At 46.2% G+C, this 17406-nt stretch overlaps 1 protein-coding gene across 1 annotated transcript in view; it reads right to left on the bottom strand.

Moving 5' to 3' along the window:
• The window catches only part of LOC120620437 (nodal modulator 1), a 49299-nt gene that overhangs the window by 12291 nt on the left and 19602 nt on the right, over positions 1–17406 (bottom strand). Inside the window, exons 12-24 of the mRNA XM_039885430.1 lie at positions 15631–15805; positions 14118–14259; positions 12939–13070; positions 11640–11776; positions 10012–10099; positions 6825–6888; positions 6136–6231; positions 4145–4360; positions 3962–4044; positions 2930–3089; positions 2679–2805; positions 1173–1286; positions 116–243 (exon numbers count right to left, since the gene is read on the bottom strand). Of these exons, the coding sequence (XP_039741364.1) occupies positions 116–243; positions 1173–1286; positions 2679–2805; positions 2930–3089; positions 3962–4044; positions 4145–4360; positions 6136–6231; positions 6825–6888; positions 10012–10099; positions 11640–11776; positions 12939–13070; positions 14118–14259; positions 15631–15805 (1662 nt within the window). The remainder of the gene's footprint in view (positions 1–115; positions 244–1172; positions 1287–2678; positions 2806–2929; positions 3090–3961; positions 4045–4144; positions 4361–6135; positions 6232–6824; positions 6889–10011; positions 10100–11639; positions 11777–12938; positions 13071–14117; positions 14260–15630; positions 15806–17406) is intronic.

Raw genomic sequence — 17406 nt, 5'->3', positions numbered from 1 at the left:
CCTGCCTCCCAAAGAAAAGCAGTACGAAGGTGGGCCTGAGCATCCAGACAACAGGGGCCCGGGTATGAACGCACAGCCCAGGCCTGGACGAAGGGCGCGGGCCGGGGCTGCCTACCTGTAGGCCGTTCGGTACCCGGTGATGGTGATCTTCAGGTTCTGCCCCTCCTGCACCTCGATCATTTGGGAGGATGGCTCGAACCGAAATTCTTTCATCATGGGTTTGAAGTAATACTGGCCAGGGCTCTGCCAAGAGACAACCACAATGAAGTAATACTGGCCAGGGCTCTGCCAAGAGACGACCTCCGCATTCACATCTAGGTCTGGCTTAAAAGCGGACAACTAAAGTCATGATGGACCGGAATTATGCCACAAGGGCTGTGGGGCGTCCCAGACGGACAGAAATGGTACCTCTACCTCTCCCACAGTTACAGGAACGGCACTTACAATTCTAACAATAGCCGCTGTCATTCTCGTGCGCCTCAGGAACTCAGAGATTAAAATCATCTTTGAATGTTAGAAATGAAGAAACTGAGGCTCAGAGAGGCCAAGTAACTTGCCTGAGGTGAAACAGCAAGTGTACGTAGCAGAGGGAAGACTTGAACTTGGGTGTGCATGACTGCATAGCACGTGGTCATTTGGATACGCCACACCGCCTATCTGTGACGTCCCTACAACAGTCACTTTATTCCCAGGACTGACAAGATGGACAATTAATGTGCATGCACCTCCTGAGCCCTCGCCAGCCAGGGGCTCAAACTATATCTGGAATTAAAAATTGGTGCTATCCGCCACTATACAGAGCGTGCTTTGCAAAAGAAACACAAGCTAACCACCAACCAAGACTCATCATTATAAACGACGAGATCCTACGGTAAAGCAAAGGGACGCCTGAGACAGGAGCTAGTGTGGCCAGTGTCATTAATTACATTGTCTTTGTGACAAGTGGGTGACCAGAAAACGAGAAATGCGTGCGGAAAGGAACAGGAATCAGCAGCATTAAGTTCTTGTGAGAGCAACATTCTGATTACATTTAGTCCCCTGAGAAGCTTCAAACGCTCCACGCTGGTGTGCTGTTCTCACATTGTCAAGCAAGCGACGCACAAGTCACACACACCGCGTCCCTGCTCCCTCACGGGGAAGATGGGCAGGAGCTCAGTTACAGGACACCTTACCAGGTTTGAGAACGTCAGAATGCCATTGTCCTGCGTCAAGAGGTTGGAACGGAACATGCCACCGCTGAGGGATAAGAGGACCCCAGGGAGGGGCTGGTCATCTTCAGCTTTGATCTGGCAGTGAGAAAGGGATACCAGGGTGAAGTTAACTCGTGTCAGCCAAGAAGACAACATTTCACAAGTCAAGAGGTAATTCTCACGGGTTCTCTTTTGTTGTTATTCACTAGGGGAACAAAGGGTCTGTTCTTCACCCCAGGATAACTGATGATTGCAGGTGTGCAGCCTTCTGGGACGTGAAGCTTAGAAACGTCACAGGGGAGGGGGGGAAACGATGGCACCCACATGCTCCACACGCTTTCTTCCCTCAGCCTCGTGTGCTGGCCACCCCTGCATCAGTCCACTGACAGAGGATCCGCCTCACTGGTTAGCAGCCGCACAGCATTCTAAACCAGAGGCCGGCAAACCATCTTTGCGATGGAAAAGGAGACACAACTGAAAGGTTCTCTCCTTCTGAATCTGAATAGCCAATTCCTAGCAGTAGAACCGCTGGGTATATGTACTTTAAATTCAGAAAGATGCCATCAAATTGTACTCCGAAGCAGCTATAACCATAAGTCATCCATGCACGGGAAAATACATGCTCTCTAAAACATGGATATTGTCTTAATTTTTGCAAATGTAACTCAAAACCCAGTGTTTCGATGGTAACTTTCTTTGTGTTTCTCAGTCACTACCAAAGTTGAGCTTTTCTTCTACGTTTATTAGTCACGTGTATTATTTCTGTGAATCGCCTTTTTATTTTCTTTGTTCATCTTTCCTCAACTGGGTTTTTTCCTTATCAACTTTAGAATTTCTTTATAAATTAAAGATATTATTTAGGGTATAAATATTCCTTCTTGGTCTGACCATCTTTCAATGTGGTACAAAATACATTCTGCAACACAGAATTGTAATTTTTTATGTGAAGTAATCAGCCATTCTTTTCCTTTGTCCTCCTGACTGAAAATCTTTATACTCAAGCATCTCTAGGCTTACTCTGCACTTCTCAGAGCCTGCTTCTTCCCAAGAACAGAGGAACAAGAGAAGACATCAAACAGCACAGTAGGAACGTTCTGTGTCCTTTGTTAAGGAAGAAAGCTTAAAATGCTTCCCAAAAGGCATGCAAACACGCTCAAATAACAGACTTCCAAGTTATGCCAGTGAAAGAAGCCAGAGGAAAAAAAAGAGGACGACCTGTATGATTCTGTTTATATAAAACTTTAGAAAATGCAAGACCATCTATAAGGACAAAAAGCATCAGATCAGCAGGGTGGGGTGAGAGGGATGGAGTACCAGGGGTACAAGGAAATTCTGGAGGGTGACAGATGTGTTCGCTATTTTGATTGTGGTGATGTTTTCATATGTCCGACCTATGCTGATATTATATCAAATTATACACTTTATGTGAAGTTTATTGTATGTCAATCATACCCTAATAAAATGCTTTTCAAAAACATGTAGTGTTACCTCAAAGCTTACTCCAGCCAAGGCATAAGCCTTAAAGTCTCCGATGGTCCCTTCCACCGCGGTCAAAACGTACCCCTCCTTCTGTGAGGACACAGTATATTCCAGGTCACTGTGCAGGGGCCCAACACTGAACAAAAGAGAGTAAATGCTAGAGATGGCTTTGTCCAAATCCTGGAGGAAGCATCACCTCCCCCAAGGAAAACGGGCTCCCCAACTGGCCTCAAGCAGGTATTTCTTAATCAGGGACTTACCTATAGGCACCTTTGTCATCAGTAAAGACTGTGATCAGGGGGGAACTCGCCCCCTTTTCACTGATGACAATCTCGACTCCTTCCAACTCTGGGTGGATCTGGCCTTCGAGGAATAAGCCTGCTTTGCCATGGATCTCGATCAGCTTCCCTGGGCAGCTTTCTAAAAACGAGAGAAGCAAACAGAAGAATACAACAGCTGCAGAGGGAAGGGAGCCTTCTTTCTGGCTGGGGGCTTCCCATTAGAGACAGGCCTGGAACTGAGCTATTTGAAGCTGGCCTCCAAACGAGGTGGGTTAGTCAATCAGAAACCTCAATAACTAGAAGTGGCCCAAGCCTGTCCATCCTCGCAAGGCCCTGTTTAACTGTCGAGGCTGTGAGCAGGCAAGCCTAACGGCTTCGGCTGGGTTTTCACGGCCCCTCTCTCTCGGCTCTCACACGCCTTTCCAGTGGACAAGAGGCCGTGCCACTCGACCTCAGAGGACCCGAGGCGGACAAGCGCTGCCCATGAGAAAGCCAGGATCTTCCACACACACTGCTTCCAAATGTGACCCACACAAACGCCCAGAATTTAATGAACCCATAATGCTAGAAAAAACTATGGGTAGCCGAAAGGCAAATGCTGCTAAAGCAAGCACTTCTCATTATCCGGCCCTAAAGAGACCCTCCCATCACCCCCAACAAAAAATACAAACGTCAGGAACAGTTCAGACACAGGAAGACTAATGCTCACATTTCAGCAACTGATGGTTTTGCTTTTCACCGACCTCTGGTGTCAACCTGGTAATGTCAAGAAAACCAAGTCCTTCTCCAAAAAAGATCACCCCCTTCTAACAGCAAAAGTTCCTCTTATTGAATTCATTCACTCACTCATTCACTTATTCATTCATCAAAGTAATATCTACGTGTCAAAGGGGATTTAAGGTGCCTTACGAAGACGGTTCCATTGTTCACAACAATGCGGAATAAATTCTTAAATGCAAGCAAAGGGACAGCTGCAAAGGTGTGCCACTGGCTCACTGAGTTGACATCTACCTCCACTGATGGTGGCTTCCATGGAAGGGGGGTAAAAGAGCAGCTCTTTAGACGAGGGTGTGACAGTGATTCTCTCTCCAGACCTGAAATAATGAAAATACTTCAATTTGGTGGGTTTTGTCCCTCCATTAGGAAAAGCGTCAGAACAGAGGCCACTGAGGAGAGAAGCCCAGGCCAGCTTACCGGGCCCAGTAGGAGAAGTCATAAGAGAAGGGGCCTTGTAACTCATCCACCATCTCTTGGACAGGGGGCTTGGTCCGTCCTTCTCCGCCTTCGTCTTTGCCGTTCTCACGCTCCTGCCTGCGGCTCTCGATCTCGGCCAGCTGCTGCTCCCTCCGCAGCTCCTGCACAGACTTCAGGGGGCCTAAGACCAAGGCGGGTTCACTGTCAATGGAAGACCTGGAGGAAAGGAAGGAGCCGCCCAGAGGATGTGGTCACTTGTTCCTGTCGCTGGCAGGAATCTGACACATCTACAAGTGGTCATCGTTAAGTAAAAAAACAAAAACATCCAGTAATGCCACCATGTGGCACAATCTTCTCTCATTCTGAATAAACAAAAACCAGAAGACTAAACTTCTGCATGATGGCTGCCAAATATGGTGGATCTAGGCTGGAATGAAATACCCCTGGCTTTACGACTTGGTGAAAACTTGGCAGATTTCCTGAGGACGTGGAGTTCCCTGCACACCACACCTTCTGTTGTTCATTCAGCCTTTACTGAGCGCGACCTCTGTTAGAGGAGCAGGCACTGGGGCACAGCCATAAACAGGACAGGCGACACTCCCCGACCCTGCGGAATCCACGTCCTGGCAGGAAGAGGCGGACGATTGAAGGCAGACTGATGTCAGATGATGGGTAAGCGAAAAAAAGAAAGCGTGTAGAAGGGGTGCTGGGGGCACGGGGCTGCTATTTTTAGGGGGTCGGCTGAGGCCTTTGTGAGCAGGTGAGCCTGAGCAAAGAGCTGAAGAAGGGAGGAAGCAGGCATGCAACCTCCCGGGTGAGGAGCGTGTCGGGCCAGGGGACCGCCAAGTGTGGAGTCCGTGGAATCGTGGAGGGAGAGCCGCTCAGCATGCTCGAGGGACGGCAAGGAGACCAAGGCAGCCTGGGCAAAGGGACCCAGGGCAGTCAGACCAGGCGGGGGTCCCAGGGGAAGCTGGTGTCAGCCTGGGGCTTCGCAGATGCGGACCCGAGTGTGGACCCTGGGTTTCGCTGTGAGTGGAAGAGAAACCCCTGGAGTTCTCAGGAGAGGACCAATATGACCTCTGCTATAAAAAGATGGCTCTGGCTTAGCATGGGCTGGCCGCTACCAAGCAGCCTGCCTCCCCTTAATACCTCCCAACCCCAGCAAGGTCAAATTCAAAGCACTTATCGCCCTTGTAATTTTACGGTCCTGGGTGTGATTCCTGGACTACCGTCCACCTCCCCCATGGGACTCTAAGTTCCACGAGGGCAGGAGCTGTGGCCTATGCCCCGTCACAGTAGTCACACGGGAGACTCACAATAAATGTTTTCCAAAAAGATGGATGGGAAAGGGTGGTGGACAGAAAGATGGAGAGAGAGCTAGAAAGGCAACCTCGGTCAGGGTAAGGACGGAGAAAGTTATTCAGATTTCCATTCTATCTGACAAAGATGGTCACGTTGCCAAAAAGCTCCCATTTCTCAAGAAAATTAGGGTGTCGGATGCACTTCACCACACCGCAAAAACTCCCGCCCCTCAGTGAGGGGCCGCCTTTCACATCCTTTGTCTCTCGCGACCTTCCTTATATCAGGTGCCATCTCTATTTCCCAAGCCTCTGAGAAAAGGTCTAAGAAGAGTAGGCAATTTTTTAAAAATTTGCTAAAACACTTAAAATACAATGAATAAACCAGAGATTTTTTTTTTTCCCTAGCAAAGGCAGAAGTGTAAAGAGTTCAAACAGAAATTTAAGACACCGAGACAAGCTGTCACAGGGCTCCTCCTCACCCACGGTTAATTCTTAAATCATAAAAGGAGAGGATCGAAGCTGTTGTAAATATATAGCTGTGTCACGTATGTATGAGAGAGAAGGCCACTTGTGTGTACACTAAGAGATAAGAAATCAAAATTAATTTTCAAAGAGTCTATCAGAGGAGCCCCCAGGCCTGGTCCGCCCCCCTCCCACGCTCAGCCCACCAGGGACACTCGATAGTCTTACTTGATAGTCACAGTGACATCCATCATTTTGTCAGTGGTGATAGTTCCAAGGACATGGTGGCGAATGGCTGTCAGCGTCAAGATGCTGGGTGAAGACCTATAAATCAAAGACGTGGAAAGAAAGCACTAGCAACAGCACCTAGTCGTTCTCAAACGATCACCAACACACCCTTTGCAGGCAACCTTCCCACTCGGCAATACACTGCGTCAAACTGCTCTTAGTTTGGGACGAAATAACTCCTGAAAAACATACGAGTGTTTAAAAAAAAAACAAAGAAAACATAAAAAAAACAAATTCTCCAATCCAAAACTTTATGCCTCCAATTCCTAGTGAAACCCATGGTATTTGCAAAAATATAAAAGTGCTGGGCTAAAGCTTGAGAATTCCCATCAGTGAGGGCTGGAGGAAGATTTAACAAAGATTTTATTTAAGCCAAGCCAAGTCAAAACCACAGCTTTCTATCCTGGGTTTACAGAAATTCTTAAGAAAGAGATCTTCCCTCCATTTCCTCAATAATTTACCGAAGTTTCTTAAAATCCTTATCTAGAAATTCTTTTTCATGCCTAATCTTACCTCTTCCAGAAAAAAATACAAAAATTCCTTTGTTCTCAGAAATGACCAGAGAAGAGAGGCACGCCCACTCTCCGGGAAGGCACACAAACACCACAGAGCAGTGAACACCAGCTTACGTGTCGTAGGTGTAGAACGCCTGCTCGAACCGGTGGCAGGAGCGTGGGGTCACCTTGTACACGCCTGTAGCCAGGAAAGCAAAAGTAATTTTCAGAGCAGGGCATCTATCACACTAAGCAACTGCAACATTTGAAATCCAAAGGCAGCAGCTCACCAGAGACCAACACCACACAACAGATGTGCAGCGACAGGGCCAGCAAGGCCTTTGCCGCTGGCCGAGAATGGCTTCTTCCCTGTGACCATGACCTAATCCATTTAACGGCCCACTCCCAAGCTCAGGACTGTCATGTCCATGATTTAACAACTCGCTGTGGCCATTTAATTCACACAGACCAAGCTAACAGATATGCATACAAGAACAGGAAGTACATTTCTACTGCAACTTAGACTGAGAATTTTCTACTTAAAGAGTCTATTTCAGGACAAAGCAAAGTCTATCAAGGTATCCCCTCAAGTCCCCCAAACAATATGAACCAATATTTTTGCCCGTACTTCCTGTAAAACCCTGATCTGTTTTCGTCAACTGATAAGCCCCAGTGCAATTACCAGTAGGAAAAATGAGTAGGTTTCTCCATTCATTTTGTTTGTTCGTCTATTTGACAAAATTAACAGAGCGCCTACTATAATCCAGGTATTGTACTAGGTACTGGTATACAGCAGGAGACAAAACAGATACCACCCCGGCTGCCATGGGGCTTCCCGTCCACAGTGAGTGAGTGAGTGAATGAGAGCAAAAGAGAGAGAGAAATTTGACAGCCACAAGCAAACCCACTGTGCTAAGTGCAGTAAAGGGAAAGAACTGAGCACTGTGAGCACAGCAGGGATCTAAATGACACTGGAGGGCCATCCTCCCCTGCAGAAGTAATCTCTGAACCTAGAACAGACAGGTAGGAAGGCGAGCAGGCATGAAGGCAGGTAGGCAGGGAAGAGTGGGGGGTGAGGGGAGGGAGAGCATTTAAGAGAACAGCATCTGAACCACAGACTTGCTCATTGCTTCCTCAATGCTGTCCTTCCATGATATCAGATCCAGGATTGTGTTTAGGACGGCAATGTGCCCAGCCTCAGCAACATATCCAACTGTCCCTGTCTCTCTTGCAGCTAGAAGTAACCATGTGACACAGTTCTGGCCAATCAGACATAAAAGAAGTTCACTGGAGGAGGAGGCGTGGAAAACTTTTGACTGTCCCTTTCCTGGCCTTCCTTCCTTCCTTCCACGTATCAGGTTTTCGGAGGCAATGTCAGCCTTGAAAACACAAGGCAAAAAATAAGAGGGAAGGGACTAAAAAAAAAATCACTAAGACACCAACCCTAACGTCTACAGCTGCTGAACCCACGCTCGTACCCACAGGCTGCCATGGGGACAGTTAACCACTACTTCTTGATGGCACTGTTGCACAGATTTTGTTACTTGAAACGCAGGAGGATCGACTGCCTGGAAAGGAGAGAATGGCAGACAGAGCTAGATGATACAGGAGCTCCAAGTCAGGTTAAGGATTTTGTATTTATCTTGAGAACCAAGAGAAGTCACTGATTTATTCATTAGGAAACTGCAAAATAAAATCACAATGAGATAACACTTCGCGCCCACCAGCATGGCTACAGTCAAAAAGACTGACGGTAACAAATGTGGGTGAAGATGTGGGAAAACAAGAACCCCTGTGCACTGCTGGTGGGAATGTCAAATGGTATATACAGCCTCTTCGGAAAACAATTTAGTGGTTTCTTAAAAAAATTAAACATAAATTTATCATGTGACCCAGCAATTCCATTCCTAGGTGTTTACCTGCCAAAAATGAAAACAGATTGTCCACACAAAGAATTAAACACGAATGTTCATGGCAACATTATTCATAATAGCAAAAAACTAGAATTATCCATCAAGTGGTGAATGCAAACACAAAATATGATGTAAAAATACAATGGAATACTATTCAGTAATAAAAGGGAACAAATTACTAATACCTACACTACATGAAGTTCAAAACATGAACTTCGAAAACATGCTAAATGACAGAAAAAATATCAGTACTGTAGGACTTCATTTACATGAAAAGTCCAAAAAAAGATAAATCTATACAGACAAAAAATAGATTAGTGGCTGCCTGGAGCTGGGAACAAAGATTAATTGTAACTGGGGTGATGAAAACGTTCTATACTAGATTACAGAGCATAAATGTACAACTTGGTAAATTTACTAAAAATTATTGTATTATACATTTTACTTTTTATTTTATTTGGCTTTTTAGAGTATTTACTTTTCAATTACAGTTGGCATTCAGTATTGTATATTAGTTCCAAATGTACAACATTTATATAACTTACAAAGTGGTCCCCCCAATTAGTCTAGTACCCGCCTGGGACTATACATAGTTATTACAATATTATTTACTCTATTCCCTACGCTGTACTCCACATCCCTGTGACTATGTGGTAACTACCGATTTGTACTTCTTACTCCCTTCCCCTTTTTCATCCATCTCCCCCAAACCTCCTCCCATCTGGGAATCATCAAAATGTTCTGTGTCTATGGGTCTGTTTCTGTTTTGTTGGTTCATATATTTGCTCTTTAGGTTCCACATATAAGTGAGATCATATGGTGTTTGTCTTTCTCTGACTCATTTCACTTAGCATAATACCCTCCAGGTCCACTTATGTTGTCGCATGTATTGTACATTTTAAATGGGTCAATTTTATGGTCTGCAAATTGCAGCTCAATAAAGTGGTTAAAAGAGAGAGAAGCCACCAAAGTATTTAGGCGAGGTGGGAGATGACCCAACTTTTATTTTAAAAAGATCGCTCTTAAGGAGAAATCATTGGACAATAGCGTAATATTTTTTAAAGTGAAAGGGTCTAATTGCAATGTGGTACACCTGACACTAACATTATATGTCAACTGCAATTTTAAAATAGATTTTAAAAATAAATAAATAAAAGTGAAAGGGCCCAGGGGTCTCTATCCAACGCGACAACCCCAAGAGATTTGCCAAGCCCCAGCCCCAGTTCTCTTGGTAAACACACTGCTCTCTCCAGAGGAAAGAGACAGAAAAAACAAGAGTACGCGAACCACAACCGAAATTGCTAGCTTGATGCAAACAGAACTGAGGTAGGAAAAAAACGCCTCTAAAACCATCCTCTGGTGCCTTTCCATTTCCCCAAGGCGTAGAGCACATCAATCGTCCGACTCACCAGGCTTGGACAGGCAAAAGCGGTTGACTCCTTTGGAGAGGTTATAAATCCCCACGTTCTCAGGTCCATTTCCATCCTGATAAAATTCCTAGGGGACCAAAGGCAATACAATGACTTACTGGAGGAGATGGAGACACAAGATGATGAATAATATTTCTGTTTCTGAACCAGTCATCTGTTTTGCCCATTAATCATTTGAGCAGTTGGGGACCACAGGAAAATTAAAAACCTTCAAAAACTTCCAACAAAAACATGCTTTTTCATTCAGTAAACTAATACTTATTGAGCACTTCCTATGTGACAGACCCAGAGCTGGGCCTCGGTAGCTGACACAGCTCCTGTTCTCAGGGGGATTGCATTCTAATGTGGGAAGACAGAAAATCAATGCGGTCAACGAAGAAAGCAGTAGATTTCAGATGACAAGTAATAGAGCTATGAAGAAAGTAGCTGGCGGAGCCGGATTTAGAAGAGTGATCACTGGCTGAGGCGTCTTTAGCTTGCCGGTCTCAGGGCGTGCCTCTCCTGAGCAGGGAACATTCGGGCTGCAGCCTGAATAAAGAAAGCCAACTACACACATTTCTGGAGAACACCCAGCATTCCAGGCAGAGGGAAGAGCATGTGCAAAGGCCCGCAGGAGGGAATGAGCTTGGTGCGGACCTGGAGAGGCCTATGAGCTAGGGTCCAGTGGGGAGGTGGAGACAGGTAGGAGGTGAGGTGAGAGTGAGGGTAGGGCCTGGCTGGCCACTGTTCAAGAATACGGATCTAATTCTAAGGGAAACAGAAATGCACTGGAGAATTTAAGAGAAGGAATGGTTTCCTAAATGCCTATCATTCATTGTCAACTGGATATTAATTAACCCATCTTCTGGAACAATGATGTTTGTTTAGCATTTGTAGTTGTAACTGGAGTGGCCGACTCGCCTTGAAAACACCAGTTTCAACTCCTCCAGTGTCTGACATTAGCAGTCATTTCATTGCCACTTGCCTCAGTTTCTCCTCTGGCACCTAACAATGACATTCACTGCTCCTTGAAGTCAAAGCTTAGGTAAAACTCATAAATGGATCTACACAGGCCTGCACGAGTGTTCCATTTCCTGAAACATCAGGCCACAAAGACAACATCGATGAAAGAGGAAGAGCCTGCTAACAGCTCTGTCCTCTGCACCAAAACAAGTATACTGGAGAAATTGACTCAGCTGCATCTATAAATAAATAGCAGCAGTACATGCCAAGGAAATTTTAAATACTTGAGAGCCTTACTTAAACCTCACTACAACCCTGAGAAGTAGGTATTACGATCCCAATTTTAGAGAAGAAAACTGAGGCTTAGAAACAGTAAATGAACTTGCTCAGGGATACAAAACCACTATGTCCGTCAACGGCTTCCCCAAATCACTAATGTGAGAATTCAATCTGAAGCCAGAAAAATCTCTCAAATAAAGGCATCTTCCACTGAGGGATCTTAAATGCTTCCGGATGATGCTTTCCATAAGAGGTGGCTGAGTCGAGGGGCAGAAAAGGAAATCTGACTTGACAATGGTTATAATCTCCTTGGCACACTAGTCCTTCTTGCTTTGAAAAAGGCAAGTGCCCTTCCAAAAAAGAGGATGCTCAGAAGCCATGCATACCAGAGTGATTGCATGAGAAAGGGAACATCGCAGCATGTAGCCCGTCTGCCTAAACTCAATCGCTGACACATCCTCTTCCAGAACTTCCACCTCCAGACTCTTGTTCTTCCAGCACCAATCGTCATGCGTGATGCTTACTGGAAAAGCACATAACACAAAGAGACATGTAGGCATAGAGCATCCCACCTCCCTAAATACACCAGAAAAAAACTCTAACAAATTCACTGATTTTTTAAAACTGTGTATACATATACATCAATAAATATTTCACATACACACACGGACACACACATACATATATATATATAGTTATAGATAGACAAATAAATAGATAAGACAGATGTGAGAGAGAGATTGGGGGGGCGGGATAGCAGTGCTCGGAAGAAGTACTTGCTAAAAAAAAAACAAAAAACGAAAAACTGAAACCAATGGCCATACAAAATCACCAAGAAAGAAATTTATTTGTGCCTAAAGATCAGGCTACAAATAAGTATTCAGGAATCAGCAAACTTTTTCCATGACGAGCCACAGAGTAAATATTTTCAACTTTGTAGGCCACACGGTCTTAATTATTCAACTCTGTTAACAGTGTATGAGCAGCCACAGACAATACACGAACAAACAGGCATGGCTGTGTTCAAATAAAACTTAACTTATGAAAACAGGCAGTTGGTCTTCACATCATAGTCTGCCAACACCTGATATAATAGAACTTATAATTCCCCAGAAAAAGTAGTCTACTTTATAAGCTACTCACTGCCAGCAACTCCAAACTGAGTTTTGAAAAAGAGGAAATACAGCGATGCGAGGCTTCTCAAGAAAAGCAGAAATGAGGACCAACATCTGCCAGCGTCTAATGCTTACCAGGCACTGGGCAAGGGGCTTTAGAAACTGTTTCATTTAGTTTTACATTCTGCAAAAAGCCTGTTATTCCTCTTTTACAGATGAGAAGACTGAGTCTCAGGGACTGTCAGGGTCACACAGCTGCTAAGTGGTAGGACACACAGTGCATTATTTCACACTCCCTTCTCCAGCATTCAGAAATAAAATGGCACAAATGACGGCACCCTCCCAAAGGAGAAGTGTATGGGCTGTCCTGATAAGGTGGCAGTTGGTTCACAGAGCCTCAACTCCTGCATTATCGCCCAAAGCTAAATTATGCACATTCAAGGTCAAGGGGCAAGGAAGAGTTAAACAAGTAAAGGTGTAAAGTTGGGGTGAAATTTGGGAGCTGGGTTTCAGAACATCGGGCAAGACAGGAAGTGAGTGAGGGCCTCGAGCGCCGCCTGCAGGTCTCACCTTTGTATTTTCCCGGGAGCACGCTGTCGAACATGAAGGCCATCGAGTTGACCTTGCCAGAGAGCTGGAGGCTCCGCTTCTCGCCCTGGCGGCTGAGGGACTGCAGGGTCACCAGGAGGTCGCCACAGGTGTCTGCGGAGAAAGACACAGAGAAAGACGGGAAGGCCTCATTTGACTGCCTTAAATGAACCAGAGCGCGTGCGAGCCCCAACCCCTCCCTGTGTGCTGCTTGCCACCGGTCACCTCCTGACGGGCAGTGCCAGCGGGGCTCCTGTAGAGCTAAGATGTAGCTACTCGATTCTAAAAAGTGACCCCCAAGCAGGTCATCGGTGCCCAGCAAGGAAGCTACCAAGGGTCAAAGTGGCTCTGTCATTTACTGAAATAAGGGAAATGATATTTATGGAGTGCCTACAGGAGCCAGAGAAAAAGAGAAAGGTGAAGAAACTTTATTGAACGCCCCCTCTGTAGCAGGCAGAGAACGGGGCCCTTTATCGTATTTAACATTACTAACGGCAAAGATTTACATGACTCTTGCTGTGCCCCAGTACTTCTAAAGGCCACGCCTACACTAACTCGTTTGATCGCCACAAAGCGTGACTCTATGAGGCAGGTACTATTATCATCTCCATGTCACAGACCAGGCACTCAAAGCACAGAGAGGTTAAGCAACTTGCCCCAGGTCACACAGTGAAGGTTCAACCCCACATAGTGTCGTTCCAGAGTCTATGTTCTTAAGAGCTGTGCCACATTGCTTCCTGACTACATCCGAGCTTCTTTAAAACCCTCTGAAAGTGGCAATACTCCCATTTTACAGAAGAAAAACTGAGGCTGGGCACGTGAATGCTCACAGCCCCACACCAAGTAAGTGACAGAGCTGGGACTGAAACCTGGGCCTGATTCCACCTTCCTGATTCCACCTCTGAAGTCAAGAGGGAGGAAAAAAAGAGACCCGCATGTTCTTTCAGGAGCCAAAGCAGAAATACTCCAAGAAAAACATTTCTGATGACTCACTGCAGCAATTTTTCAGAGAGAACTAGATGCAACACGGACTCGCCAAGGCCACCGCCAGGAGCCGCCACCGTCCCCAGTGCTGCCCAGGGAGGAGCCGCTCACCAAATCCCACCTCTACCCGCCTCCCTCTCTGAAACGATCTGTTCTTGCCGTCAATCGACATCTTACCCAAACAAGAGACTTTCCCAGAAACGGATGCCAAAAACTGCATGAAGGCCACGTCCATCACGGGCCCGTCCTTCACCACGAGAGGAACTGTCTGGGGCTTCAACGTCAGCCCCGCCCTGGTCTCTGCCTCGGGAACCACCACCTGCGGGAACACGGGACGACGTCAGTGGCTGCATCAGGGCAGGGCCGCCGCTCCCCTAGCCTACAGGGCACCAGAAAGTTCTTCTGGGCCCAAGGCTGAACGGGTTCTGAAGGGCAAAGGTCCATTTCCAGGCCGAGTTTTATAATCACAACAAATCCGCAGACAGGCTGTGTGAAGGAAACACATTTCTGATCAGAGAAAAAAACTCTCCCGCAGAGGCAGTGTGCACAAAAGCGTGTCGGGCACGACTCCACAGAGCCACGCGCTGCCATCGATCACCTGTATGCTGGGTGGGAGCCGTATGAAATCCCAGAACCTTCTCCTGGCTTGAGGTCACTCAGGACATAAGCCATGAACCTGGCGCCGCCAGTGGAATTCGGCCATTTTCTTCTTCTTTTCCTTCTGTGGGCCTTCCTCAGGCTAACAACAGGTACTGGGGGGTACGGTGGGGGTCACTTATTTCATCCCTGGTAAAGATTACATTCCGGAATGGGCCTGCCTCGGGTAAGTTCCTTATCATGCTTCCGAAAGGGCTTCCAGAGGCTTCGCTGTGGCCGGCTTAACAAGAAGCTGGCAAAGGAGCCATCAGCCCACACATCACACTGCTCAGCAGAAGCGGGGAGACCACTATCTGCCCACCCCAGCTCCTCAGAGGAAGGGACCTCACTTGCCCTAGAAGAGAGCAAATCCTAGAAGGAACCTTCCCAACCCTCCCTGCTCCCTGGGGAGGAGCAGCAGCTGACTCATTGAGTCAGAGCCTGAGAGCCACCGAGACGCAGCCTTCCCCGTGGGCAGGCCCACTGCACTGAAAGGCACAGCGCGCTGACATCTGGCTCTGTCTGTCCCTTGGCTGCTGGCCCTACCTGTGCTCAGATCTTCGCCCTTGCAGTGAGACCCTAGGCCAGGGTCCCCTGAGCATCTACCTGCCTGGATGGAGTAATCAGATGGTGCCTGCCCGGTGTCCTCAATTCAGGGCAAGGCAGGAAAAGGGGAGCTCCATTTTGGCCTTGGGTTCCAGAAGCCATGCACTGTGCAAGTTACTGAGCTGCGGTTAACAGAGTCCACTGTAATCTCTTTGGGGACTTGGGGATATTCTACAGCAGCCAAATGCCTGAGAAGGGGGAGGCGTGATTGGCAGCCCGATAATAACCTCTAATAAACATCAGAACTGAAAAAGAGAAAGGCCTGTTGCATCATTTTTAAACTAGTTGTCTGTCTGCTCTACTAACTGTGACAAGCAGGCACGTAAACATTTCAAAATAAGTTGGGAACGGACATGCTCCTTCTCTAACTCATCTGGGCTAATAAGAGCCCTTTAAAAACCCATGGCTATTTTTTCAAATATCTTAAATAGAACAAAACTCATCATACCTGGACTTTGTAGGTCCCTGGTTTTGCTTTAAAACAAAACGATCCATGAGAATCTGTCTCCACGGTGACCAAAGACTTGTCCTTGTCTTGAGACGACAGGACAACTTTGTATTTACTCATCTGCTTGACGGTGTCAGGAAAGCGAATGATTGAGATCTGGCCACAGACACTGAACCTGCAACAAGGGGGCCATTCATTCCAGCGTGAGAACTCAATTATAACAGGAAAGGCGCTTTTCAACCAAAATGTCCATCTTCCAGCTGTGAGATCGGTTTAATCTTAACAAAGAGATAGGAATACAGCCTGAGTGACTCTAGTTTTAAAAACAACCTTTGGAAAAAAGACTGAACCTCTTCCTGAATCAGGGAAAAGGCAGAGTGGGGGGCCCAGTGTGCAGGGCTGTGCATGTTCTGGGGGACATGTGGCAACCCCCACACTAAGAAAGTGATTTTCAGAAAATCTGTATATGATGAAATGTTTCAGGTAATTGACTAAGGTAATTACAGTGGAGGAGCCTCGGACTAAAAATATGGGCTAGTCCTTAAAAGCAAGAGCTGTAAGCTGCCTAAGACGCTGCATTACCCAGGCCATAAAACAAGGCAGGGTCATCAAAGACGCGGTCCTCGCCTGTCATTCCACATAATGTGTGGATCGGAGCAACATGAGAGATCTGAACAGAAAAGGTAATTAAGCTGGAAAAATGCAAAGCTAAAGCTGAACTTCTTAGGGGCCAGGAGCCACAAAAGCAACACAGACTTGACAAGCCCTGTTAAAGTAATGACTCAGACCGATGACCACATGGGCGGTGTAAAATGCTGCAAAGCCACCTCGAAAGGCACAGGAAAGGCACGTCCACTCCCTGAGAAAGACCAGCAAAGACCATATCTTTGGTGATGTTCTTCATTTTTCAGTTAGTTGATGTGTTAAAATGCAATCATGTCCCACAGCTGGAGGCCACGACTGTTTCTTCGATTAAAGGTTACATATTCTAATCTTAAAGAATCATTTTAGACAAAAATCAGTTATTACTTTTGACAGAAAGATAATAAAAGTGTTGGATTCGATGACGGATAATCACGGGGTGCGCTAAATGCTGGGACACCCACTCTGCTGCAAATAAAAAACAACAAAAGGAACAAGGTGGTGGAATGTTATACGTGTGAAATCTACAAGTAATGAAAAACAGTCATTTCTTAGAGTGAAGGGACCGGCCAGCTGAGCCCACAGTCCAGTGCGGGCCCAAGACCCACGGCCCATGCGCCGCCAGGCCTGGTCCTGCTGGCCACCTGTTTCTGTGTGGACCTGAGCTGAGCATGGTTTGCACACTTCCATTTTCATACTTTTCAAGTGTTAAAAGAGGGGAAGAAATCAAAAGAATTATTTTGTGACATATAAAAATTATATGACATTCAAATTTCAGTGTCCTAAAGTTTTGCTCGAACATGGCCATGCCCATTCATTTAGGAATTATCTATGGCATTTTCATCACAGAGACCGTACAGCCCATGAAGCATCAACAATGTGGTTCTCACATTTCTCTGCTTCACACTTTCAGAATAAAGAGACAGACAGAAAACACTGATGAATCTTTCTCAGGGACCGTTCATGTTCTCCTCATTCGTGTCCATGTCAGGGGAATGTCACCTTATTTGCTCCAAGCTGACTCTCTTTGCCTCTCTGTTTTAAATGTTTTAACCATAGATCTGTTTTAGCTCATGCTCTCAATTAAAGAGAAGTATCTGGTCACCCTAAACGCCCAACATATATTGGTTTAGT

Source organism: Pteropus medius, unplaced genomic scaffold (genome assembly GCF_902729225.1).
Source record: "Pteropus medius unplaced genomic scaffold, Ma_sr-lr_union100, whole genome shotgun sequence".
Classification (NCBI taxonomy): domain Eukaryota; kingdom Metazoa; phylum Chordata; class Mammalia; order Chiroptera; family Pteropodidae; genus Pteropus; species Pteropus medius.
Note: the sequence above shows the minus strand (reverse complement) of the source record. Positions and strands in the feature narration are given on the sequence as shown.